At 35.4% G+C, this 26,324-nt stretch overlaps 2 protein-coding genes across 2 annotated transcripts in view; both read left to right on the forward strand.

Moving 5' to 3' along the window:
• The window catches only part of LOC309653026 (uncharacterized protein), a 264,232-nt gene extending 243,211 nt beyond the window's left edge, over positions 1–21,021 (forward strand). The window contains exon 2 of the mRNA XM_082447371.1: positions 991–21,021. Coding sequence (XP_082303497.1) covers positions 7,045–9,546 — 2,502 coding nt within the window. The 5' untranslated portion in view covers positions 991–7,044 and the 3' untranslated portion in view covers positions 9,547–21,021. The remainder of the gene's footprint in view (positions 1–990) is intronic.
• LOC309653068 (uncharacterized protein) overlaps positions 1–26,324 on the forward strand; it is a 377,540-nt gene that overhangs the window by 323,501 nt on the left and 27,715 nt on the right. The window lies entirely within an intron of this gene.

The raw sequence follows: 26,324 nt of genomic DNA on the forward strand, positions 1-26,324 counted from the left end.
GCTTCCCACTAGCTATCTACTTTACAGTTGGTAGTGTATATATGTCAATGCCACTCTCTCACTTCCGCCCAGCTTACGCTTCCCCCTCCCCATGTCCTCAGGTCTGTTCTCTACATCTGCATCTTTATTCCTGTCCTGCCCCTAGGTTCTTCAGAACCATTTTTGGTTTTTTTAGATTCCATATATATGTGTTAGCATATGGTATTTGTTTTCTGACTTACTTCACTCTGTATGACAGACTATAGGTCCATCCACCTCACTACAAAAAACTCAATTTCGTTTCTTTTGATGGCTGAGTAATATTCCATTGTATATAAGTGCCTCATCTTCTTTATCCATTCATCTGTTGATGGGCACTTAGGTTGCTTCCATGTCCTGGCTATTGTAAATAGAGCTGCAATGAATATTGTGGTACATGACTCTTTTTGAATTATGGTTTTCTCAGGGTATATGCCCAGTAGAGGGATTGCTGGGTCATATGGTAGTTCTATTTTTATTTTTTGAAGGACCCTCCATACTATTCTCCATAGTGGCTGTATCAATTTACATACCCACCAACAGTGCAAAAGTGTTCCCTTTTCTCCACACCCTCTCCAGCATTTATTGTTTGTAGATTTTTTAATTATGGCCATTCTGACAGGTGTGAGGTGATACCTCATTGTAGTTTGATTTGCATTTCTCTAATGATTAGTAATGTTGAGCATACTTTCATGCGTTTGTTGGCAATCTGTATATTTTCTTTGGAGAAATGTCTATTTAGGTCTTTTGCCCATTTTTGGATTGAGCTGTTTGTTTTTTTCATATTGAGTTGCATGAGCTGCTTGTATATTTTGGAGATTAATCCTTTGTCAGTTGCTTCATTTGCAAATATTTTCTCCCATTCTGAGGGTTTTCTTTTCGTCTTGTTTATGATTTCTTTGCTGCGCAAAAGCTTTTAAGTTTCATTAGATCCCATTTCTTTATTTTTGTTTTTATTTTCATTTCTCTAAGAGGTGGGTCAAAAAGGATCTTGCTGTGATTTATGTCATAGAGGGTTCTGCCTATGTTTTCCTCTAAGAGTTTTATAGTGTCTGGACTTACATTTAGGTCTTTGATCCATTTTGAGTTTACTTTTGTGTATGGTGTTAGGGAGTGTTCTAATTTCATTCTTTTACATGTAGCTGTACAGTTTTTCCAGCACCACTTATTGAAGAGACTGTCTTTTCTCCATTGTATGTTCTTGCCTCCTTTATCAAACATGAGGTGACCATATGTGCGTGGGTTTATCTCCAGGCTTTCTATGCTGTTCCATTGATATATGTTTCTGTTTTTGTGCCAGTACCATACTGTCTTGTTTCCTGTAGCTTTGTAGTATAGTCTGAAGTCAGGGAGCCTGATTCCTCCAGCTCTGTTTTTCTTTCTCAAGATTGTTCTGGCTATTCAGGGTCTTTTGTGTTTCCATACAAATTGTGAAAATTTTTGTTCTAGTTCTGCGAAAAATGCCATTGGTAGTTTGATAGGGATTGCATTGAATCTGTAGATTGCTTTGGGTAGTAGAGTCATTTTCACAATGTTGATTCTTCCAATCCAAGAACGTGGTATACCTTTCCATCTGCTTGTATCATTTTTAATTACTTCATCAGTGTCTTATAGTTTTCTGCCTACAGGTCTTTTGTCTCCTTAGGTAGGTTTATTCCTAGGTATTTTATTCTTTTTGTTACAATGGTAAATGGGAGTGTTTCCTTAATTTCTCTTTCAGATATGTCATCATTAGTGTATAGGAATAAAAGAGATTTCTGTGCATTAATTGTTTCTCCTGCTACATTACCAAATTCATTGATTAGCTCCAGTAATTTTCTGGTAGCATTGTTAGGATTGTCTGTGTATAGTATCATGTCATCTGCAAACAGTGACAGTTTTGCTTCTTCTTTTCTGATTTGGATTCCTCTTATCTCTTTTTTGTCTCTGATTATTGTGGCTAAAACTTCCAAAACTATGTTGAATAATAGTGGTGAGAGTGGGCAACCTTGTCCTGTTCCTGATCTTAGAAGAAATGGTTTCAATTTTTCACCATTGAGAATGATGTTGGCTGTGGCTTTGTCATATATGGCTATTATTATGTGGCGGTAAGTTCCCTCTATGCCTACTTTCTGGAGAGTTTTTATCATAAATAGGTGTTGAATTTTGTTGAAAGCTTTTCTGCATTTATTGAGATTATCATATGATTTTTATCCTTCAATTTGTTAGTATGGTGTATCACATTGATTGAGTTGTGTATATTGAAGAATCCTTGAATTCCTGGGAGGAAACCCACTTGATCATGGTGTATGATCCTTTTAATGGGCTGTTGGATTCTGTTGCTAGAATTTTGTTGAGGATTTTTGCATCTATGTTCATCAGTGATATTGGCCTGTAGTTTCCTTTTTTTGTGACATCTTTGTCTGGTTTTGGTATCAGGGTGATGGTGGCCTCATAGAATAAGTTTGGGAGTGTTCCTCCCTCTGTTATATTTTGGAAGAGTTTGAGAAGGATTAGTATTAGCTCTTCTGTAAATGTTTGATAGAATTCGCCTGTGAAGCCATCTGGTCCTGGGCTTTTATCTGTTGGAAGATTTTTAATCACAGTTTCAATTTCAGTGCTTGTGTTTGGTCTGTTTATATTTTCTATTTCTTCCTAGTTCAGTCTCGGAAGGTTGTGCTTTTCTAAGAATTTGTCCATTTCTTCCAGTTTGTCCATTTTATTGACATATAGTTGTTTGTAGCAATCTGTCATGATCCTTTGTATTTCTGCAGTGTCAGTTTTTACTTCTCTTTTTCATTTCTAATTCTATTTATTTGAGTCTTCTCCCTTTTTTTCTTGATACGTCTGTCTAGTGGTTTATCAATTTTGTCTATCATCTCTCAAAGAACCAGCATTTAGTTTTATTAATCTTTGTTATCATTTCCTCCATTTCTTTTTCATTTATTTCTGATCTGATCTATATGATTTCTTTCCTTCTGATAACTTTGGGGTTTTCTGTTCTTCTTTCTCTAATTGCTTTAGGTGTAAGTTTCGGTTGTTTATTTGAGTTTTTTTTTTGTTTCTTGAGATAGGATTGTACTATTATTATCTTCCCTCTTAGAACTGCCTTTGCTGCATCCCTTAAGTTTTGGGTTTTCATGTTTTCATTGTCACTTTTTTCTAGGTATTTTTTGATTTCCTCTTTCATTTCTTCAGTGATCTCTTGGTTATTTAGTAGTGTGTTGTTTAGCCTCCGTGTGTTTGTATTTTTTACAGATTTTTCCTGTAATTGATATGTAGTCTCATAGTGTTCTGGTTGTAAAAGATACTTGATATGATTTCGGTTTTCTTAAATTTACCAAGGCTTGATTTGTGACCCAAGATATGATCTATTCTGGGGAACGTTCCATGAGCACTTGAGAAGAAATTGTATTCTGATGTTTTTGGATGGAATGATCTCTAAATATCAATTAAGTCCATCTCGTTTAAAATGTTATTTAAAGCTTGTGTTTCCTTATTTATTTTCATTTTGGTTGATGTCTCCATTGGTGAAAGTGAGGAGTTAAAATTCTCTACTATGATTGTGTTACTGTTGTTTTCCCATTTTATGGTTGTTAGTATTTGCCTTATGTATTGAAGGGCTTCTATGTTCGGTGCATAAATGTTTACAATTGTTATATCTTCTTCTTCGATTGATCCCTTGATAATTGTGTAGTGTCCTTCTTTGTCTCTTGTAATAGTCTTTATTTTAAAGTCTATTTTTTCTGATATGAGAATTGCTACTCCAGCTTTTTGATTTCCATTTGCATGGAATATCTTTTTCCATCTCCTCACTTTCAGTCTGTATGTGTCCCTAGTTCTGAAGTGGGTCTCTTGTAGACAGCACATATTAGGGTCTTGTTTTTACATCCATTCACCAGTCTGTGTCTTTTGGTTCGAGCATTTAATCCATTTACATTAAAGGTAATTGTTGAAATGTATGCTCCTATTACCTTTTTCTTAATTGTTTTGTGTTTGTTATTGTAGGTCTTTTCCTTCTCTTGTGTTTCCTGCGTAGAGAAGTTCCTTTAGCATTTGTTGTAAAGCTGGTTTTGTGTGCTGAATTCTCTTAGCTTTTGCTTGTCTGTAAAGGTTTTAATTTCTCCACCGAATCTGAATGAGATCCTTGCTGGGTAGAGTAATCTTGGTTTTAGTTTTTTTCCCTTTTATCACTTTAAATATGTCCAGATACTCCCTTCTGGCTTGCAGAGTTTCTAATGAACGATCAGCTGTTAACCTTATGGTGATTCCCTTGTATGTTATTTGTTGCTTTTCCCTGCTGCTTTCAATATTTTTTCTTTGTATTTAATTTTTGATAGTTTCATTAATATGTGTCTTAGTGTGTTTCTCCTTGGATTTATCCTGTATGGGACTCTCTGTGCTTCCTGGACTTGATTGATTATTTCCTTTCCCATATTAGGGTAATTTTCAACTATAATCTCTTCAAATATTTTCTCAGTCCCTTTCTTTTTCTCTTCTTCTTCTGGGACCCATATAATTCGAATGTTGGTGCATTTTATGTTGTCCCAGAGGTCTCTGAGACTGTCCTCAATTCTTTTCATTCTTTTTTCTTTATTCTGATTTTTGGTAGTTATTTCCACTATTTTATCTTCTGTGTCGCTTATCCATTCTTTTGCCTCAGTTATTCTGTTATTGATTCCTTCTAGAGAATTTTTAATTTCAGTTATTGTGTTGTTCATCATTGTTTGTTTTCTCTTATTTCTTCTAGGTCCTTGTTGAATGTTTCTCGTATTTTCTCCATTCTTTTTCCAAGATTTTGGATCATCTTTACTATCATTACTCTGAATTCTTTTTCAGATAGACTGCCTATTTCCTTTTCATTTGTTTCGTCTGTTGGGTTTTTTTCTTGCTGCTTCATCTTCTGCATATTTCTCTGTCTTCTCATTATGCTTAACTTACTGTTTTTGGGGTCTACTTTTTGCAGCCTGCAGGTTCATAGTTCCCGTTGTTATTGGTGTCTGCCCCTAATGGGTAACGTTGGTTCAGTGGCTGGTGTAGGCTTCCTGGTGGAGGGGACTGGTGATTGTGTTCTGGTGGATGAGGCTGGATCTTGTCTTTCTGGTGGGCAGGACCGAGTCCGGTGGTGTTTTTTGGGGTGTCTGTGAACTTATTATGATTTCAGACAGCCTCTCTGCTAATGGGTAAAGTTGTGTTCCTGTCTTGCTAGTTGTTTGTCATGTGGTGTCCAGCACTGTAGCTTGCTGGTCATTTAGTGGAGCTGGGTCTTAGCATTGAGACGGAGATCTCTGGAAGAGCTCTCACCAATTGATATTACATGGATCTGGGAGGTCTCTGTTCATCCAGTGTCCTGAACTTGGCTCTCCCACCTCTGATCCTCAGGCCTGACATCCTGCCGGAGCACCAAGACCCTTTTGGGAAGTCTGAGGTCTTCTGCCAGCGTTCAGTAGGTGTTCTGTAGGAGTTGTTCCACTTGTAGATGTATTTTTGATGCATTTGTGGGGAGGAAGGTGATCTCCACGTCTTATTGCTCTGCCATCTTGCTATATATTTTTTTTGTTTTTGTCAGGCTATAAGCCTTTGCCACTAATTTGTATGAATGAATAAAATCTATAGTACATGTTATTGAAGGCCAGAGCCACTAAAGATACTAGTTACCACTGGCTTTCAATATTTGCTGGCACATGGCTTTGGATAGAAAATTTATAGTTTTGCTTCTAGTATTTAGTATTAAGCATGGAAATAGAGACCTCTAAGTCCACATTATTTTACATTATGCAAGCATCATTGAATGCTATTGTGGAACATAATGAATACATGTTTTTATAAGATATGAGCTCCTTTTCTTAGAAATAAATCAATGAGGGCTATACATTTTAAGTGTTTCATAGTAGGCCAAGTCATATATATGATACCCATTGAATACTTTTCAGAATAGACCTACTTAGAGCTGTCTCTTTTATAAATGCCTAAAGATTATGCATGGACAATTCAAAATTTATCTTAAGGATTCTAGATGGCCTTAATGGAAACTGGATGAGAAGACAAAGCTCCTTTTGCATAAAAATTAACTATCGATTTCTAAATGGAAACTACTACCCAGCCTTCTTAGACTCTTTGCCACGTATGATGCTGTGTTTAATGCCAAAACATGGGAGAAATGTTTTAAGACCTAAGGGAATTGTCGAGAGAGGTCTTCTGTTTTGAAAATGAAATCATGTTGATTTTTTATTTTATTTCTGCCTATTTACCTGGAAAACAAAGTTATTCCATAATAATATTAATGAACTTTTAGTTCAATTTTAAACCTAAGATACAGGTAAATGTCTAAATTTCCAGAATCATGTGCCAGTGAGTTCTTGATAGCAACATAAAATTGATCCTTGATAATACATTTAATATCAAGAAAATTTGCCATTTTGACCTATCAAGCCCAAGGAAAATTTTATCTCTAAACATGGAGATTGTATAAATTATAGGGATTATATTTCAGGAAAGAATAAATTACCAGTATTTCTAAAAGCAAAATGAAAAAATAAAATACAGATCTATAGTAATCAATCTGTGAAAGGCAAGTTTTATTTTGGCCACATGATGCCAGTGAATTCCTGTTTAATGAGTTATCATCAAAAATTCAGCTCTCTGAGTCTGAGGAGCATAAAAATCTGAGATAAATGGCCATGTTTCATTTTTTATGTCTTAATAAGCTCAAGATGACACCTATTTGAGCAGAAAATGTAGGATCATGGCTTCCTTTTGAAATACCCAATAGTAATAACCTATGGAAGGAAATGGCATTTTTTCTTTTGTGTGTGTAATTTGTGTTGTGTTTGTAAAAGTCAAGTTTTACGTCTTTCTCATTATTCTTGCTCATATTTCACTCTTCTCTCTCTAGTAGTGTCCAGAATTCAACTTGTGAGATACCTGAGTGATGACAAGATTGTGAGATTCAAAGAGGTATCTCCAACTCTCAGTGACAAGCAAGACTCACAGCAAAAGTTAAAGGAAAAGCATAGCCCCAACATTTTTCCAGATCCAAACACTTTCATGGATAACAAGCATCACAGAAATGCCAGCCACAAAATTTCTGTGTGTAAGAGTCATTATACAGACTATAAATACCAACAGGGGTTTCAGAGTTCTGGGTCTCAAATGAATCTTATTCATCTCCTAAGTGCTGAGGATTACACCTCTCAAGTTTTAGCACCTATCTGCCACTCCGCATCCGTGAGCCCTTGGTGTGCTGTACGCCCTAAGACTCAAAGAAACAACACATACACTTTGGACACTGGAGCTCAAGTATGTTCCAAATGTTTTGTAGAAATCAATAATTCTTCTTTTCATAAGTGTCTTGTGAATTCTGATGATGATTCAGAACCCGATTGTCCTTTACATCTCCAAATTCCCTTGGATTCTAAATATTCTCTGAGCCCCAAATCTGTTAGACACCACAAGACTTCTCGGAACAGCCCGTTAGCTCGATCCTTGGATCCTAAGCATCCTTTGGGCATCCACTGCCCTCTACACTGGGAGGATTCTAAATATTCCTTGGGTTCAACTTCTTACTTACACTGTGAAAGTTGCTCAGCTCTCCAAAATCTCATAGGCGCTACTGTTACTCATACCTTTCCCATGAATCCTCAAAATAACATCAGCCACCATAGTACCCCTGGCCCAGACAATGTCATCAACACCGGCAGCATTGCTGGTCTTGAAAGCAAGGGCAAGTTTAAACTTACTGCCAAATTTGAAAATGAGGTCAATCCTGACAATGAGACTAAACTTGTCAGTACTGGCAATCTCAAAGATAAGGCCAATGCCAAAGGCAAGCCTCTTCTCAAAGATGAGACAGACTCTGAAGATGAGAAAGATCCTGAAGATGAAACAGACCCTGAAGATGAAAACAACACCAAAGATAAGAAAGATCCCAAAGATAAGTCTGACCCTGATGACACTGATCCAAAAGATAACAATGCTGAAAATGATGCAGACACAAGGAATGGGTCTGATCCCAGTGGTGATGCTGACCCTACAAGTGGAGCTGATTCTAACAGTGATGGTAACTCTAACAATGGAACTGACTCCAGCAGTGAATCTGACTCTAACATTGATAATGCTACTAACAATGATACTAACTCCAAATATAACACTGATTATGAGGAGGAGAAGCACACCAACAATTCAGAAAGTTTCTCTGGCTTAGACATTGATGATCAGGTCTGTACTGCTGACTCCAACAGTGGCACTAATCCCAACTACACCTCTAGTCTCCAAGATGGATCTGGCCTGGACTACACTTCTGGTTCCAGCAATGGTGCTGGCCTCAGCACTGGTTCAAGCAGTAACATTGGCCTCAACAATGGACCTGGCCCCAACAACAATGGACCTGGCCCCAACATCAATGGATCTGACCCCCAAAACAATGGCCCTGGACCCCAAAATATCAGACCAGGTCCCTTCAGCCCTGGACCCGGCAACAATGGCTCTGGCCCCGACATCACAGGCCTTGGCCCTAACAATAGCCCTGTCCCAAACCACAATAACCCTGGCCCCAACAATACTAGCCCTGGCCCCAATAATAATAACCCTGGCCTTGAAAAAGACCCTGATTCTAACTATAATGCCAGGCTTAGTAATGCTACTAGTCACAATAGTGCTTTCAGTCCTAACAAGGATGCTGACTCCATCTATGAAACAAAACCCATCAGTGCTGCTGGCCACAACTATGCAGCTATTTTGAACTGTGACTCAAACCTTGGATGTGTCCCAGGATTTATCCATGCAGGAGGTTCTAACTTTGTAGTCAACTCCAACTATATTGCCAGAAATAGCTATGCTGCCAGTCCCAGCTCTACAGCTAGCACTGTCAATGTCACTGACACCAGCAACACCACTAGTTGTACTGCTGCTAGTAGCCCTACTTATACTCCTGGCACCAACTGTGCCTCAGACAATAACCATGACCCCAGATTTACTCATGTCATTGGCTCCAACTTTGTCATCAACACAAATTATGATGCCATAAATACTCATAATGTTCATAATTTGACTAGTACCAGCAATGCTAATAATCTCTCTGAGACTGAATTGGAAATCAGTTCCTCTATTCCTAACAGTGTTTATAGTAACTCCCCAATTTTTGTTGCTGACACCAACTATATTTCCACTCCTGAAAAGCTGACCACCTCTAAATTTTCTGATCCATCTAAGCTTGATAGAAATTATACAGTTTTTGCTGATCACAAATTTGGTGCCTGCTTCAAAGACTATACTGGCTCCATGGACTCTGCCAGCTTTAAGCATGCCACTGAATCCAAGGATGTCCTTGATGCCAGGGAATCTGGCTTTTTAAAAGATTTCTCTGAGGTTCAGAATCCTATTGGTATCAAGGATCCTGCCAGTTTAAACTTTCACTCCAATTCAAATATTTCACTCCCTAGTTTTGATACTATAGTAGAAGCTGAACCACCAGATATTGTGAAGTTTGCCATACCATCAGGTGCCGTGAATCCATTTTTTAAGGTAAGTTTACATAAATGCAGATTTTAATTTTTCTCCATTTCCTACAATTCAGAGTGTTACCTTATGGAACAGGATTAAAAAATCCTGTTTTTATTTACTTGGATATTCAAACCATGGAAGAAAGGAGACAAGGTGTCCAGTATTACTTCTACTTTGACCCTCTACCCAGCAACATGGTTTTCCATTTGAAAGATCCAGCTGCTATACAGCTGGCAAATAGCAAAATGGCCTGCACTGTGACTGGCTCATTTACCACTTTATCAAGGGTTGCATAACTCATAAATGTACCATCTAAACCTAGTAATGTTTTACCTACTTCCTCTCACCTGTACATGGCCTGGCATTGTTTCTTTCCCTATATGTGCAGAGAGAGAATAAAGTTAAATGAACCTTAAATACCACGGACCAAGACATTTTAAAACAACTATCTCTCGAAAATCCCATTTTATGAAGAAGGTTGTCAGAACTAGCCATGATATTCTAATCTCCCACTTAAATAAATAAAATTTAAATTACTTTGGTGACATGATACTGGGGATCAAAGAACCCCAAACCTTTGCTACTTTTGACTTAAAACTCACTTTATCTTATTTCTCCTGAAAATAAGTAGAACTATATTTTAATGAGTCTTTATCAAATGTTTCTTCTAGCACTCTGAACTGCATACACAAAGATTGCAGTTTGATAAACTGTTTTTAGTAGCAGCAAGTAATATTGTTTTTGATGAAACTTAACCAATATGTTGTCATTGAGACATAATTAAATTGGTATGCGTTGAGTTTTAGCCCTTTTATACTTCATTAGACATGGCAAACAAATACACTTAATTTGAATTGTAGTGTCTGTGCACATAAATGTGAAACTTGATATAATTGTTTTCTACTCAAATGTGTAAGTGAATCTAATTGTGTATTTAAAATAAAGCATAAATTCTTATAACCAAAATGAAAGTACAAAATTAGTATCTCCTTAACACTTTTACTTTAATAGAGGACAATTTTGTGATCTTACCAAAAGACCACACCTCCCAGGAAATAGTTGTAATTGCCTAGTATGTGTTTATAGCTTCTCTTTAGAAAACGTAAGGGTAATGTTGACCAATGATAAGTAATAAAAATAATATTGTTCAGACACAAGACTTAACATTAGAAAAAAGAGATGTTTTCCCCAGTTGTTTTTCACAAATGAACTTTTGCAGTAGTATGAAAGCATTTAAGTATGTTTTATTTTACCTTTGATGTTTAGTGAAAGGAAAACATGGTTATAATAAGTTTTAGCTTACTAGTTAAGGAATGCAGCTAACATTTTGCAGTTAAAATCATAGTATCTAAGAGCTATGTTTCTTAAGTTGGGTTATGTAAAACATGTTATGTTGGTTTGGGGTGAAAGCTATACGTAAAGTAGGGTACTCCCCCACCCTTAGAAAAATCAAAATTTTAAATGGAGGGTATTTGATTCCCCAAAAACATAATAATAAAAAGTAGTTCTTAGACTTTTAATAGACTATATCTTAATAGACTATCATATAAATACTATGCTCTGGGTACATACATTCCAACCTTTTGACTATGACTAGATAATGGAAATATGTGCAACCACTTTCTTTATTTTCACTGGAGATGAACAAACTTCACAATACATTCATTAATAGCTTGAGAAACTATGTATTTTGCATGCCTTCACTAACAAAGTAATTTTCTGGAAGAATGGATGATTTTCTTCCCTTAGAGCTTTGGTATTTCCACATGTTCCTGGTTTATTATATCCTTGTCCATATTTCCATCACAAACAATTATAATGGAGATAACAGAGGTGCTTTCCCCATTCAAACTATTTTAGAAGTGAGAGAAGCTCGCTTTAAAGGAATAAAATTTTTACCAACCGTAAGTGAACCAAACAACCAACTCAATATCGGAAGATATAGTCAAGCTATTCATACCATCTTCATTCATTCCTTCATTAGTCTTTTAATAATTAAATAGTGCAGAACGCTTTGAAAATATACAGACTAAGTGAAAAAACAGTTAGTGCCCTTTAAAGTGCTTGAAGCCTACTTTTCTTAACAGGAAAGCAATTGGATGTTTGAGGGTAGAAACTATATGAAGAAAAATAAAATGGCATCTCACTGAGTTTCCAGAATGGTTAGAAACATTCTGGATATTTAGATCACATGTCACCAATGTGTTAAAGTAGTTGGAAATATGTGTGTGTGGATTATTATTCTGGGTTGCACTTTTCAGAAATAACCAAAGTCGTAACTCCTGAAATTATCTTTCTTTTTGTAAAGGTTACCATTGGCTTCCATGGATAGTGGTGTTAGAATTATGTTACTCAGAGCCTACAGTCATTTAATAAGTTATCTAGATGTTATTTACAATTCTGAAGAAACAATTTGATTCCATATAAAAGAGATAAAATTAATAGTCTACCTTTCTTAAAGATAAACTATGAAAATAGCTTTGATTTATAAATAAAATTTGCTCAAGGGTTTGATTTGCTTAAGTCCTTGACAGGTCCTAATGTATTTGAGAAGAATTGCCTTAAGGTCATTCAAAGAAGTGGCTAATTTATGGTAGATTTTTTAAAGAACAAAAATTATTTAGTAGTGATGCTGAAGAAATATTTTCATATAGTACAATCTATTATAATGAGAGTTGTGTGAATATGGAGTTATATAGGCCTTCCTAGCAACAGATGCCTGAATGTACGAATCAAATGTGTTATGCTTTTTGCACCAAAGTTCTCTTAAATTAGTACCTCTAGTAATTGCTTCAAAAATTAACCAACAAAAATGCTTTTGTTTATAAGTATCTTGAGTATTTGAGGAAGTCTTGGTTCAGGAGAGGCTAAATTTGCAGTATAATGTCTTCAAAAGGAAGATTGGCTGAAGTGACCAAAATTTTCCATACTTTCAATTCAAAATGGTCCACTTAGTTTATAATTTCCTTCCTATTTATATAGCCATGAGCATACATGAATAAGTTTAATTCTACTGCTTCATATTCATTGAAATAACTCTTATTTAAGCCACTCCTTTAAGCAGGTAAATATAATACCCACATACTCCAAATAATCAAACCTTGCCTAATAGCTTCTTAATTAAATATATTTACATATATTGCCTAATAGCTTCTTAATTAAATATATTTACATACAGATAAACTGTTTTTCCATTCCTAGCTTCTTAGGAATATGCTGTGTTTTGTTACAGTGGAAGACATATTTTCTGGGGATTTTCAGTCTAAGATACAACAAAATCATCTCCTACCCAAAGATACTGGCAACTTAATCAAGGTCTGTTAATTGTTAAGTTACTTTAATGAGGCCATCTGTGCCCCAAACTTTTTCATAAAGTCACTCTTTTATATATCAATTTGATTTATATATCAATTTGATAATATTTCTTCAGAATACTAAAGTGCTTCCATGGTGTCCTATTGCTGGATTCCTTGTCAGGTACAATAGGGACCTGAAAGTGTTCAATTGTGATAGAGTGAACTGAGTTGGAATCTCCTTTTGGGATGAATTAGTAAAAGATCTCAAGCTGAATATAACAAAATTATACTGATCAAATCAACAATGTTCCTTCTGCTAACAGTGTGACCTGTTGTTCTCTGAATAATTTGGGAGAAAACTATTTCTTATCTGCTAAAGATCAAGGTCTTGGATTGAATCCAGTCTCCTCCCTTTATCTATACCATGTGTAGTTTTCTGAGCCAACCATAAACCTACAGTGACTTGGGTGAGCAATCCAAAGGAGAACCAGTTTCTTGAGCCCCAAGCTCAAAGTAAAGAGCACTTTGTTACTGCCCCTATTACAGAAAATCTTTGCCAATGACCTTCTTTCTGTAGGAATTTCAAAATCATATATTTTCCCTAAGGGCTCAAAGTTCTTTGGCCCAGACCTCTCAAATGTAGCAACGGGATCAATGATGCATCATATCTAGGCATATAGAGAAAACCAGACCAAATCAACTTGAGTCCAAATATTGGTAGAGATTAAATTGGGAGAACTTAAAGACAGTATGTCACTCAGCATCATAAATCTTAAATAATTGACTAAAGAGACATTTTACTCTCAAAAAGAAGATTTCACTAGAACTTTAAATTCCAGAAATGTTTGCTACAATGATACAAATGTGGATACGGTGCATTTGACAACTGCAGGATCTGTGTAATCTGCCATGTTTTCCAGGTTTGAAAAAACAGAGGCAGTTGTGTCTGAATTTATTCCATCTTCTACTTAGAGAGACAAGTAATAGACAACATTTTCCAAAGTTTTAAAGTCTAAGTTTGGATGCGTTGGATGTCAAAGACAATAAATGTGAAATGATTAAACAAGCAAAGTATGAATCTCATGAGTCATGTCAACCAATTCCCTTCTAAAGATACCTGGATTAAGTGGAATGTTTATAGGATAAAGACTGTTGATCCAGTGTAGTAGAGTTCCTCAATAAAATGAAGAGTGGGGATAAGAAAGCAGTGTAAGAAAGTAGTATATTGGAGGTGAAAGCAAAGGAAATGATGTTATATGGAGAAAGAGGGATATTGTGGAATAATAAACATTGATCCTAGTAATCCTTACTTTGTTTTATCACATCACTGGATCCCAATATGTTCTGGCTAGTCTAAATTCATTTGTAAAAGAAATATTTTTCTTTGTACTTTCTGACTTCCCCCATCTCATCACACACAAACACAACTGCAGACTTTTAAAAGTTGCAAATACGAAAAATATAAGCATGCTATGTTAACAGACTCTCACTTATTCACTACTAGCTTCTCTTTTTCCCATTCTGAGGTCACTCTATCTCCCTAATCTTCTTGCTTCATTCAGAAATTAACCAAGCCATCAACTCTACTGCCTGGTTGCTGGCTCTGGAAGCTTGACCTCCTAATATATCCCCTATCACCTCCTTTTTATCCTCTCACAGAAAGCCTATACAAACACACACACACACACACACACACACCACAGATAACTTCCTCTGTTTTTGTGTTACTTTGGGAACCACAGCCACCTGAGTTTTTACAGTGATTTTAATAAGAAAATCATTTTTATTACAAACAACTGAATTATAAATGAATTTCTGAAATACAGCTTTTTATTTATAAGTTGGGAACAACCTATATTTGTTCACACTTGCTATTTTGGTAGTTCCTGAATAAAAATATGGCCAGTCAAGTCATAAGTGAAGTGGAAACAACAGAAGAAACCAGCACCAGCACTATTTTATTTCATCTCATAAATGCTATACCGCCAATGGACACTTGTCACAGCCAAGAAGCACATTTCATCCAACCTAACTACATATTGGTAGATAATGAGGCAAGCAAAGTTCTAGGCCATCGAAAGACCATTTCTAGATAGCTTCAAAAGGTTCTGAATCTGAAAAAAATTGACTAAGATTTGTTAACTGGGAGAATTTTAAGCATAAGTTCAGAAAAATCCAATTCTCAATATGATTATTTTCACAGCTTCATACTACTCAAATATAGTTTATAAATAGAATATGATATGATATAACAAAAGACTGGAGAGACATCAATATTGAAATTGGAAAATACATAAAATTTAAGGTAAATCTTCAGGCAGCTATTTAATAACCAACATTTAGTAACACTAAGTATCTGAAATGCATTCTTGAGTTTTATATGTATTAGTTTATTTAATCCTCTTAACAACCCTATGAAGTTACATAATTTTCCCTATTATCCCTATTTTACAGATGAGGAAACTGAAGCATTATTTAGTGAAGTAACTTTTTATGATCACACAGCTACCACATGAAAAAGAATCAGAGCCTATAATTAAAAATTTAGAGTTAATTTTATATATTTATATTTTAATAATCTTTAATTAAAAGTATCAAGTATAGTAAACATTGTGTTAACCTAATATTAGCAGACACCTAGGTTACAAATTGAGCATTACTGTGGTTCCATATTAGTATTTTAAGAGAGAGTATTATGCCTGTGATTGTAAGGTCATCATAGTAGTTTCTTGGGCATGGGCTTGAAGCTTTCAAGGGTCATGATACCCAATATTTCCTATTAAATAACCTACTTAAAGTAGTCTAAAGATAAAAATATTTTTTTCCTTCATTATCACTTTTAACTCCCAAGTTTTTGTGTTTGTTCGTTTGTTTTTTATCCTATTGTTGCAGCTCAACCTCCAGACAGGTAGCAGAGAAAACCTTGGCCCTTGATTAATGAAACAAATACCTTGAGATGGAAAAGACAAAGGCACAGCCAAGAAGGTTTTGAGGATATGAGCAAATAACTTCAAAAATTTCAGAGTTCCATGAGCAGTGTTATTATATGTTCTTTCTCACATCCCCTTCCCATTACATTACCATGATTTATTGTCCATTGGGGCCAACAATGTTGCTTCAAAATATATTGTGACAGTTACCCCATTCATCAGTTTTGCTTCTGGCAGACTCTAGAATTAGGAAAATATCCTTTCTAGGAACCATATACAAATATTTTATATTGTTAATGACTCAAAAATGTAGTCAGATTTTTCAACCAGAAATTCTCTCCATCTTTTGTGTAAGTTTCCGTCTCCAGAAGAAGATGATCTTAACTTTTGACAAATCTTATGACAGATGCTCTTAATATTGTAATGGCCACTCTAGATTTAATACCACCCATAATAAATCAATATTTTATTGTTAAAGTTGTTTATTATTGTTATTGTTTTATGAGTGTGGTAAACAAAATTAAAATAGTTGAGACTCAGCATCGTGCAGTGTTTGCTTAACTTGCTATTTATCCCATTCAACCTTGTTAACCTAGGAAAACTGATAATATATGTCCTTTACCAAGAAGTTTTTGAGATGGATTAATTGGATGCAATGAGGTTTTCTCTGGAGCTGCCAGAAAGCAACTCAGCAAATGGTATAAAGTTTTTATAGCTCATGGAAAAAAATATAGTGAAATAACTAAAAGAAAACTGCATTTTTTTCCTCTGCAGTTAGAGACATAAGCTAGGATGCCAGATGTACTTAAAAAAACAAACACCTCTTTGTGATTAACGATTATCAGATACATTTTGAGGACTACAGGACACATAGGCAGTCGAGCCATGCTGACCTACCAAACCTTTTTATAAAATCTCCACAATTTATCACCACTCTCTCTGTATGCCTTATTTTTTATTACTTAAGTCCAACCAGCTGCTCCAGCTAGATGAATCTCCTCACTTTTCCCCTACATTTTCTTGCTTGTATATACAGGCCCCATATTCTTTTTGGTACATTCCCTCAATTCAAGACCTACCTCACCCATGAAGCCTCAGACTTCTATAAACAATATCGATCCTTCCATTCCCAAGTTTCTGTTCTTAAGGTCAGCTGAGAAAGATCATAGTTCCTCAAAGATCAAAGATCATTTGGGGAACTACTCATAGTTTGCGTGAATTATAGTCCATGGCACAACTGGGGGCTGATGGGAAATGAGATTGGAAAAATAAGCGGGAAGTTTGTCTGTCACAGTAGGAAATTTAGACTTCATCCCAGAGGTGATAGGTAACCCTTAAAGGACTTTAAGTATGGTGGCAATGTGATCTAATTTCACTTTAGAGAAATAATCTGATGGTGGTGTAGAGGATGGATTTAAGGAGGAGGAATAGGGAAGGGAGAATAAAGGACACCTGTGTGGTAGTCCAGACTAATTCAAAAGGGCTTGAAATAAAGCAGTAAGTAGTAAGAATGGATAAGAGAGGACACATTTGGGAGCTATTATAACAAAACAGCTGGAATTACTGGATTATTTGATGTAAGAGGAAGTTTATTGTGAAGTTTACTATAACTTCCAGCTTTCCAATGTGGGAAGATAGTGGTGCCATTAACCAAATTGGGAAATAGAGAAGAATGAGAAGGGGGCAGGAGGTTCGGGGTGATATAAGATTGTGTCAAATTAAGATAGAGATTCATGAGTAACATTTGGGTGATGATATCCAAAATTCATCTAAGATAAGCCCTGACCTTTAATATAGCCTAGATGTAGAAGGAATAAAAAACACACAATGTTAAGAATTCCTTGTATTTACATATAAGGTTAACAGTTGCATGAATCATTATCACAATATTTAATCTTAACAATTACCATTTAAAGTCATCGTCACATGTAGTAGTAGCCTCACTGTACATAAAAATATGGAAATAAAGGCTTAAAAATCAAATATATTGTTCAAAGCTATAGATATAATAATTGGAAGAACTTGGAACTGGAACACTTGTATGGCAGTGTTGGGTTCCAGAAAGTAACCCATGGCTCAGAGAAAATGCTTGTAACAGAAATTCTATTTCTTTGATTTCCAGAGCTCTGACGTGCTTCTTTATGTTAAGTTAAAAACAAAAAACCTCAAGAAGAAAGTAATAAATTATATTTTTACATAAAACAATTACTATGGGTATAATTAATCTTTACAGATTTCTGTGCTTTGTCTGAATAGTCATAAATTACCTAAAAAATAAATTTCCTTTTTTCTTCATTTTTTTATTGTGGTGAAATACACATAACATAAAACTTACCATATTAATCATTTTAAGTGTATAGATTAGTGGCATTAAATACATTCACAACCATCGCAACCATCTACCTCCATAACCCTTTTCATCTTGTAAAACTGAAACTCTTACCCATTAAACAATAACTCCCATTCCCCTCTTCCCTAGCCCCTGACACCCACCTTCTACTTTCTGTATTTATGTTTTTGACTACCCTAAGTACCTCATATAGTGGAATGATACAGTATTTGTCTTTTTGTGACTGGCTTCTTTCACTTAGCATAATGTCCTCAAGGTTCATCCATGTTGCAGCATATGTCAGAATTTCCTCCCTTTCTAAGGCTGAATAATATTTCATTGTATGTATACACCACATTTTACTTATCCATTCATCACTTTAGTGAATAATAGTTCTATGAACATGGATCTACAAATATCTCTTTTAGATCCTGCTTTTATTTCTTTTGAGTATATACCCAGAAGCAGAATTGCTTCATTATATGGTAATTTCATTTTTAAGTTTTTGAGGAACTGCTATATTGTTTTCCACAGCATCTGTACCATTTTACATTACCCCCAGTAGTGCACAAGGATTCCAATTTCTACACATTCTGGCCAACACTTGCTATATTCTGTTTGTTTGTTTGTTTGTTTGTTTTTGGTAGGCGCCTCCCTAATAAGTGTGAGGTATCTAATTATAGGTTTTTTTTTTACATCTTTATTGGAGTATAATTGTTTTACAATGGTGTGTTAGTTTCTGCTTTATAACAAAGTGAATCAGTTATACATATACATATGTCCCCATATCTCTTCCCTCTTGCGTCTCCCTCCCTCCCTCTAATTGTAGTTTTGATTTGCATTTCCCTAATGATTAGTGATACTGAGCATCTTTTCATGCACTTATTGGCCATTTTTTAACCTTCTTTGGAGAAATGTCTATTTAAGTCCATTGCCCAGTTTTGAACCAAGTTATTTGACTTTTGTTGTTGTTGTTGAATATTAGGAGATCTCTACATATTCTGAATATTATTCTCTTATCAGATACATGTTTTGCAAATATTTTCTCCCATTCTGTTGGTTTTCTTTTTGCTATGTTGCTATTGCCTTTTGATGTACTTTTTAAAAAAAATTTCATGAGGTCCAATTTGTGTGTTTTTTTCTTTTGTTGCCTGTGCTTTTGGTGTCATATCCAAGAAATCACGGCCAAATCCAATTTTGTGAAGACTTTACCCAGTTTTTTTCTAAGAATTTTGTAGCTTTAGGTCTTACATTTAGGTCTTTGACCAATTTTGAATTAATTATTATATATGGTGTTAAGTAAGTGTCCAACTTCATTCTTTTGCATGTGGATATCTAATTTTCCCAGCACCATTGCTTGAAAAGACAGTCCTTTCACCGTTAAACAGTCTTGGCATCTTAGTCAAAAATTATTTGACCATGTATGTGAGAATTTATTTTTGGACTCTCTATTCTTTTCATTGGTCTATATGTCTGTCTTTATGCCAGGACAGCACTGTTTTGATTGCTGTCACTTTAGTTAGTTTTGAAATCAGGAATTGTGAGTCCTCCAGCTTTGTTCTTTTTCAAGATAATTTTAACCATCCGGGGGCCCTTGATATTCTATGTGAATTTTAGGATGGGTTTTCTATTTCTGCAAATAACATCATTGGGATTTTGTAAAAGATCGCATTGAATCTGTACATTACTTTAAGTAGTGTTGACGTCTTCAATATTCAGTCTTCTAATCCATGAGCATGGGACGTGTTTCCACTTATTAATGTCTTCTTTAATCTTTTCAGCAATGTTTTGTAGCTTTCATTGTACAAGTCTTTAACCTCCTTGGTTGAGTTGATTCCTAAGTATTTTATTCTTTTACATGCTGTTGTAAATGGAATTGGTTTCTTAAATTCCTTTTAAATTTATTCATTGTTAGTGTATAGAAATGCAACAGATTTTTGTATGTTGACTTTATATCCTGCTACTTTGTTTATTAGTTCTAACAGGTTTTATTTTAGTGTGGAATCATTAGAGTTTTCTATGTATAAGGTCATATCGTCTGCAAACTGAGATAATTTTACCTATTCATTTCCAATCTGGATGCCTTTCATTTCTTTTTCGTGTCTAATTTCCCTGTCTAGAATTTCCAGCACTGTGCTGAGTAGAAGTGATGATAGAGGACATCCTTGCTTTGTTTCTGATCTTATAAGAAAAAATTTCAGTCTTTCACCATTGAGTATGATGTTCACTGTGGGTTTTTCATACATGGCTTTTATTCTACTGAAGTAGTTTCCATATATTCCTAGTCTGTTGAGTGTTTTTATCATGAAAAGATGATAAATTTTGTCAAATGTTTTTTCAGGATCACTCGAGATGATCATGTGGTTTTTTTCTATCATTCTGTTAATGTGGTATATTATATTGATCAATTTCATATGTTGAAATATCCTCGAATTCTATAAACAAATCGTACTTGGTAATGCTGTATAATTTTTAATATGCTGCTGAATTGAGTTCCCTAGTATTTTGTGGAAGATTTTGCATCAATGTACATAAGGGATATTTATCTGTTGTTTTCTTTTCTTGTAGGGTTTTTTTTTTCTGGTTTTGGCATTAGGTTAATGTTAGCCTTATAGAATGAGTTAGGAAATGTTCCATACACTTCAATATTTTGGAAATGTTTGAGAAGAATTGACATTAGTTTTCCTTAAAAGTTTGGTAGAATTCACAAGTGAAGCCATCAGGTCCATGGCTTTATTTTGTCACATTTTTGATTATTGATTCTACCCCCTTACTACTTATAGGTCTATTCAGATTTCCTAAGTCTTCATGATTTATTCTTTTTTTTTAACATCTTTATTGCAGCATAATGGCTTTACAATGTTTTGTTAGTTTCTGCTGTATAACAAAGTGAATCCGTGATATGTATACATATATCATCATAACTCCTAGCTCTTATTTCTCCCTCACACACTCCCTATCCCACCCCTCTAGGTGGTCACAAAGCACCGAGCTGATCTCCCTGTGCTGCGTGGCTGCTTCCCACTAGCTATCTATTTTACATTTGGTAGTGTATATATGTCCATGCCACTCTCTCACTTCGTCCCAGCTTATACTTCACCTTCCCTGTGTCCTCAAGTCCATTCTCTACGTCTGCATCTTTATTCCTGTCCTGCCCCTAGGTTCTTCAGAACCTTTTTTTTTCTTTTTAGATTCCATATATATGTGTTAGCATACAGTATTAGTTTTCTCCTTCTGATATACTTCACTCTGTATGACAGACTCTAGGTCCATCCACCTCACTAAAAATAACTCAATTTCGTTTCTTTTTATGGCGGAGTAATATTCCATTCTATATATGTGCCACATCTTCTTTATCTATTCATATGTTGATGGACACTTAGTTTGCTTTCATGTCCTGGCTATTGTAAATAAAAGTGCAATGAGCATTGTAGTACTTGACTCTTTTTGAACTATGGTTTTCTCAGGGTATATGCCCAGTAGTGGGATTGCTCGGTCATATGGTAGTTATATTTTTAGTTTCTTAAGGAACCTCCATACTGTTCTCCATAGTGACTGTATAAATGTACATTCCCACCAACAGTGCAAGAGGGTTCCCTTTTCTCCACACCCTCTCCAGCATTTATTGTTTGTAGAATTTTGATGATGGCCATTCTGATGGGTGTGAGGTGATACCTCATTATACTTTTGACTTGCATTTCTCTAATGATTAGTGATGTTGGGCATCCTTTCATGTGTTTGTTGGCAATCTGTATATCTTCTTTGGAGAAATGTCATTTAAGATCTTCGGCCCATTTTTGGATTGGGTTCTTTGTTTTTCTGATATTGAGCTGCATGAGCTGCTTGTATATTCTGGAGATTAATCCTTGGTCAGTTGCTTCATTTGCAAAAATTTCCCCCCATTCTGAGGATTGTCTTTTCATCTCATTTATGGTTTCCTTTGCTGTGCAAAAGCTTTTAAGTTTCATTAGGTCCCATTTGTTTATTTTTGTTTTTCTTTCCATTTCTCTAGGAGGTGGGTCAAAAAGGATCTTGCTGTGCTTTATGTCACAGAGTGTTCTGCCTATGTCTTCCTCTAAGAGTTTTATACTGTTTGGCCTTACATTTAGATCTTTAATCCATTTTGAGTTTATTTTTGTGTATGGTGTTAGGGAGTGTTCTAATTTCATTCAATTACATATAGCTGTCCAGTTTTCCCAGCACCACTTACTGAAGGGGCTGTCTTTTCTCCATTGTATATTCTTGCCTCCTTTATCAAAAATAAAGTGACCTTATGTGTAAGGGTTTATATCTGGGCTTTCCATCCTGTTCCATTGATCTATATTTCTGTTTTTGTGCCAGTACCATAATATCTTGATTACTGTAGCTTTGTAGTATAGTCTGAAGTCCAGGAGCCTGATTCCCCCAGCTCTGTTATTCTTTCCCAAGATTGCTTTGGCTACTTGGGGTCTTCTGTGTTTCCATACAAATTGAGAAAATTTTTGTTCTAGTTCTGTAAAAACTGCCATTGGTAGTTTGATAGGGATTGCACTGAATCTGTAGATTGCTTTAGGTAGTATAGTCATTTTCACAATGTTGATTCTTCCAATCCAAGAACATGGTATATCTCTCCATCTTTTTCTATCATCTTTAACTTCTTCCATGAGTGTCTTATAGTTTTCTGCATACAGGTCTTTTGGCACTTTAGGTAGTTTTATTCCTAAGTATTTCATTATTTTTGTTGCAATGGTAAATGGGACTGTTTCCTTAATTTCTCTTTCAGATATTTCATCATTAGTGTATAGGAATGCCAGATATTTCTGTGCATTAACTTTGAATCCTGCTACTTAACCAAATTCATTGATTAGCTCTAGTAGTTTTCTGGTAGCATCTTTAGGATTCTCTATGTATAGTATCATGTCATCTGCAAACAGTGACATCTTTACTTCTCCTTTTCCGATTTGGAATCATTTTATTTTTTTTCTTCTCTGATTTCTGTGGCTAATACTTCCAAAACTATGTTGAATAATAGTGGTGAGAGTGGACAACCTTGTCTTGTTCCTGATCTTAGGAGAAATGGTATCAGGTTTTTCACCATTTTGAATGATGTTAGCTCTGGGTTTGTTATATATAGACTTTATTATGTTGAGGTAAGTTCCCTCTATGATTACATTCTGTAGGGTTTTTATCATAAATGGGTGTTGAATTTTGTCAAAAGCTTTCTCTGTATCTATTGAGATGATCATATGGTTTTTAGCCTTCCAATTGTTAATATGGTTTATCACGTTGATTGATTTGTGTATATTGAAGAATGCCTGCATTCCTGGGATAAACCCCACTTGATCATGGTGTATGATCCTTTTAATGTGCTGTTGGATTCTGTTTGCTGGTATTTTGTTGAGGATTTTTCCATCTATGTTCATCAGTGATATTGGCCTGTAGTTTTCTTTCTTTGTGACATCTTTGTCTTGTTTTGGTATCAGGGTGATTATGGCCTCGTAGAATGAGTTTGGGAGTGTTCTTCCCTCTGCTATATTTTGGAAGAATTTGAGAAAGGTAGGTGTTAGCTATTCTCTAAGTGTTTGATAGAATTCGCCTGTGAAGCCATCTGGTCCTGGACTTTTGTTTGCTGGAAGGTTTTTAATCACAGTTTCAATTTCAGTGCTCGTGATTGGTCTGTTTATATTTTCTATTTCTTCCTGGTTCAGTTTCGGAAGGTTGTGCTTTTCTAAGAACTTGTCCATTTCTTCCAGGTTGTGCATGTTACTGGCATATTGTTTCTTGTAGTAATCTGTCATGATCCTTTGTATTTCTGCAGTGTCAGTTTTTACTTCTCCTTTTTCATTTCTAATTCTGTTGATCTGAGTCTCCTCCCTTTTTTTCTTGATGAGTCTGGTTAATGGTTTATCAATTTTATTTATCTTGTCAAAGAACCAGCTTTTAGATTTATTGATCTTTACTATTGTTTCCTTCATTTCTTTTTCATTTATTTCTGATCTGATCTTTATGACTTCTTTCCTTCTGCTAACTTTGGGGTTTTGTTGTTCTTCTTTCTCTAATTGCTTTAGGTGTAAAGTTAGGTTGTTTATTTGAGTTGTTTCTTGTTTCTTGAGGTAGAATTGTATTGCTATAAACTTCCCTCTTAGAACTTCTTTTGCTGCATGCCATAGGTGTTGCATCATTGTGTTTTGTGTCGTCATGTTTTCATTGTCATTTCTTTCTAGGTATTTTTTGATTTCCTCTTTGATTTCTTCAGTGACCCCTTCATTATTTAGTAGTGTATTGTTTAGCCTGCACGTGTTAGTATTTTTTACAGAATTTTTCCTGTAATTGATATCTAGTCTCATAGTGTTGTGGTCAGAAAAGATACTTGATATGATTTTAATTTTCTTAAATTTACCAAGGCATGATTTGTGACCCAGGATATGATCTATCCTGGAGAATGTTCCATGAGCACTTGAGAAGAAAGTATATTCTCTTGTTTTTGGATGGAGTGTCCTATAAATATCAATTAAGTTCATCTTGTCTAATGTATCATTTAAAGCTTGTGTTTCCTTATTTATTTTCATTTTGGATGATCTTCCCTTTGGTGAAAGTGGGGTATTAAAGACCCCTACTATGATTTTGTTACTGTTGATTTCCCCTTTGATGGATGTTAGCATTTGCCTTATGTATTGAGGGGCTCCTATGTTGAGTACATAAATATCTACAATTGTTATGTCTTCTTTTTGGATTGATCCCTTGATCATTATGTAGTGTCCTTCTTTGTCTCTTTTAATAGCCTTTATTTTAATTCTATTTTGTCTGATAAGAGAATTTCTACTCCAGCTTTCTTTTGATTTCCATTTGCATGGAATATCTTTTTCCATCCCCTCACTTTCAGTCTGTATGTGTCCCTAGGTCTGAAGTGGGTGTCTTGTAGACAGCATATATATGGGTTTTTTTTTGTATCCATTCAGCCAGTCTATGTCTTTTGGTTGGAGCATTTAATCCATTTACATTTAACGTAGTTATCGATATGTATGTTCCTATTACCATTTTCTTAATTGTTTTGTGTTTGTTATTGTAGGTCTTTTCCTTCTCTTGTGTTTCCTGCCTAGAGAAGTTCCTTTAGCATTTGTTGTAAAGCTGGTTTGGTGGTGCTGAATTCTCTTAGCTTTTGCTTGTCTGTAAAGGTTTTAATTTCTCTGTCAAATCTGAATGAGATCCTTGCTTGATAGAGCAATCTTGGTTATAGGTTTTTCTCTTTCATCATTTGAAATATGTCCTGCCACTCCCTTCTGGCTTGCAGAGTTCCTGCTGAAAGATCAGCTGTTAACCTTATGGGGATTCTCTTGTATGTTATTTGTTGCTTTTCCCTTGCTGCTTTTAATATTTTTTCTTGGATTTAATTTTTGATAGTTTTATTAATATTTGTCTTGGCATGTTTCTCCTTGGGTTTATCCTGTATGGGGCTCTCTGCACTTCCTGGACTTTATTTCCTTTTCCATGTTAGGGAAGTTTTCAACCATAATCTCTTCAAATATTTTCTCAGTCCCTTTCTTTTTCTCCTCTTCTTCTGGGACCCCTATAATTCAAAAGTTGGTGCATTTAATGTTTTCACAGTGGTCTCTGAGACTGTCCTCAGTTCTTTTTATTCTTCCTATTCTTTTTTCTTTATTCTGCTCTGCAGTAGTTATTTCCACTATTTTATGTTCCAGGTCACTTATCCGTTCTTCTCCCTCAGTTATTGTGCTATTTATTCCTTCTAGAGAATTTTTAATTTATTTATTCTGTTGTTCATCATTGTATGTTTGCTCTTTCATTCTTCAAGGTCCTTGTTATAAGTTTATTTTATCTTCTCCGTTCTATTTCCAAGATTTTGGATCATCTTGACTATCATTACACTGAATTCTTTTTCAGGTAGACTGCCTATTTCCTCTTCATTTGTTTGGTCTGGTGGGTTTTTACCCTGCCCTTTCATCTTCTGTGTGTTTCTCTGTCTTCTCATTTTGCTTAACTTACTGTGTTTGGGGTCTCCTTTTTTTCAAAGGCTGCAGGTTCATAGTTCCTGTTGTTTTTGGTGTCTGCCTCCAGTGGCTCAGGTTGTCTCAGTGGGTTGTGTAGGCTTCCTGGTGGAGGGGACTGGTACCTGTGTTCTGGTGGATGAGGCTGGATCTTGTCTTTCTGTTGGGCAGGACCACCTCTGGTGGTGTGCTTTGGGGTGTCTGTGACTTTATTATGATTTTAGGCAGCCTCTCTGCTAATGGATGGGGCTGTGTTCCTGTCTTGCTATTTGTTTAGCATAGGGTG

Source organism: Balaenoptera physalus (genome assembly GCF_965194825.1).
Source record: "Balaenoptera physalus genome assembly, chromosome: X".
In the NCBI taxonomy this organism is placed as follows: domain Eukaryota; kingdom Metazoa; phylum Chordata; class Mammalia; order Artiodactyla; family Balaenopteridae; genus Balaenoptera; species Balaenoptera physalus.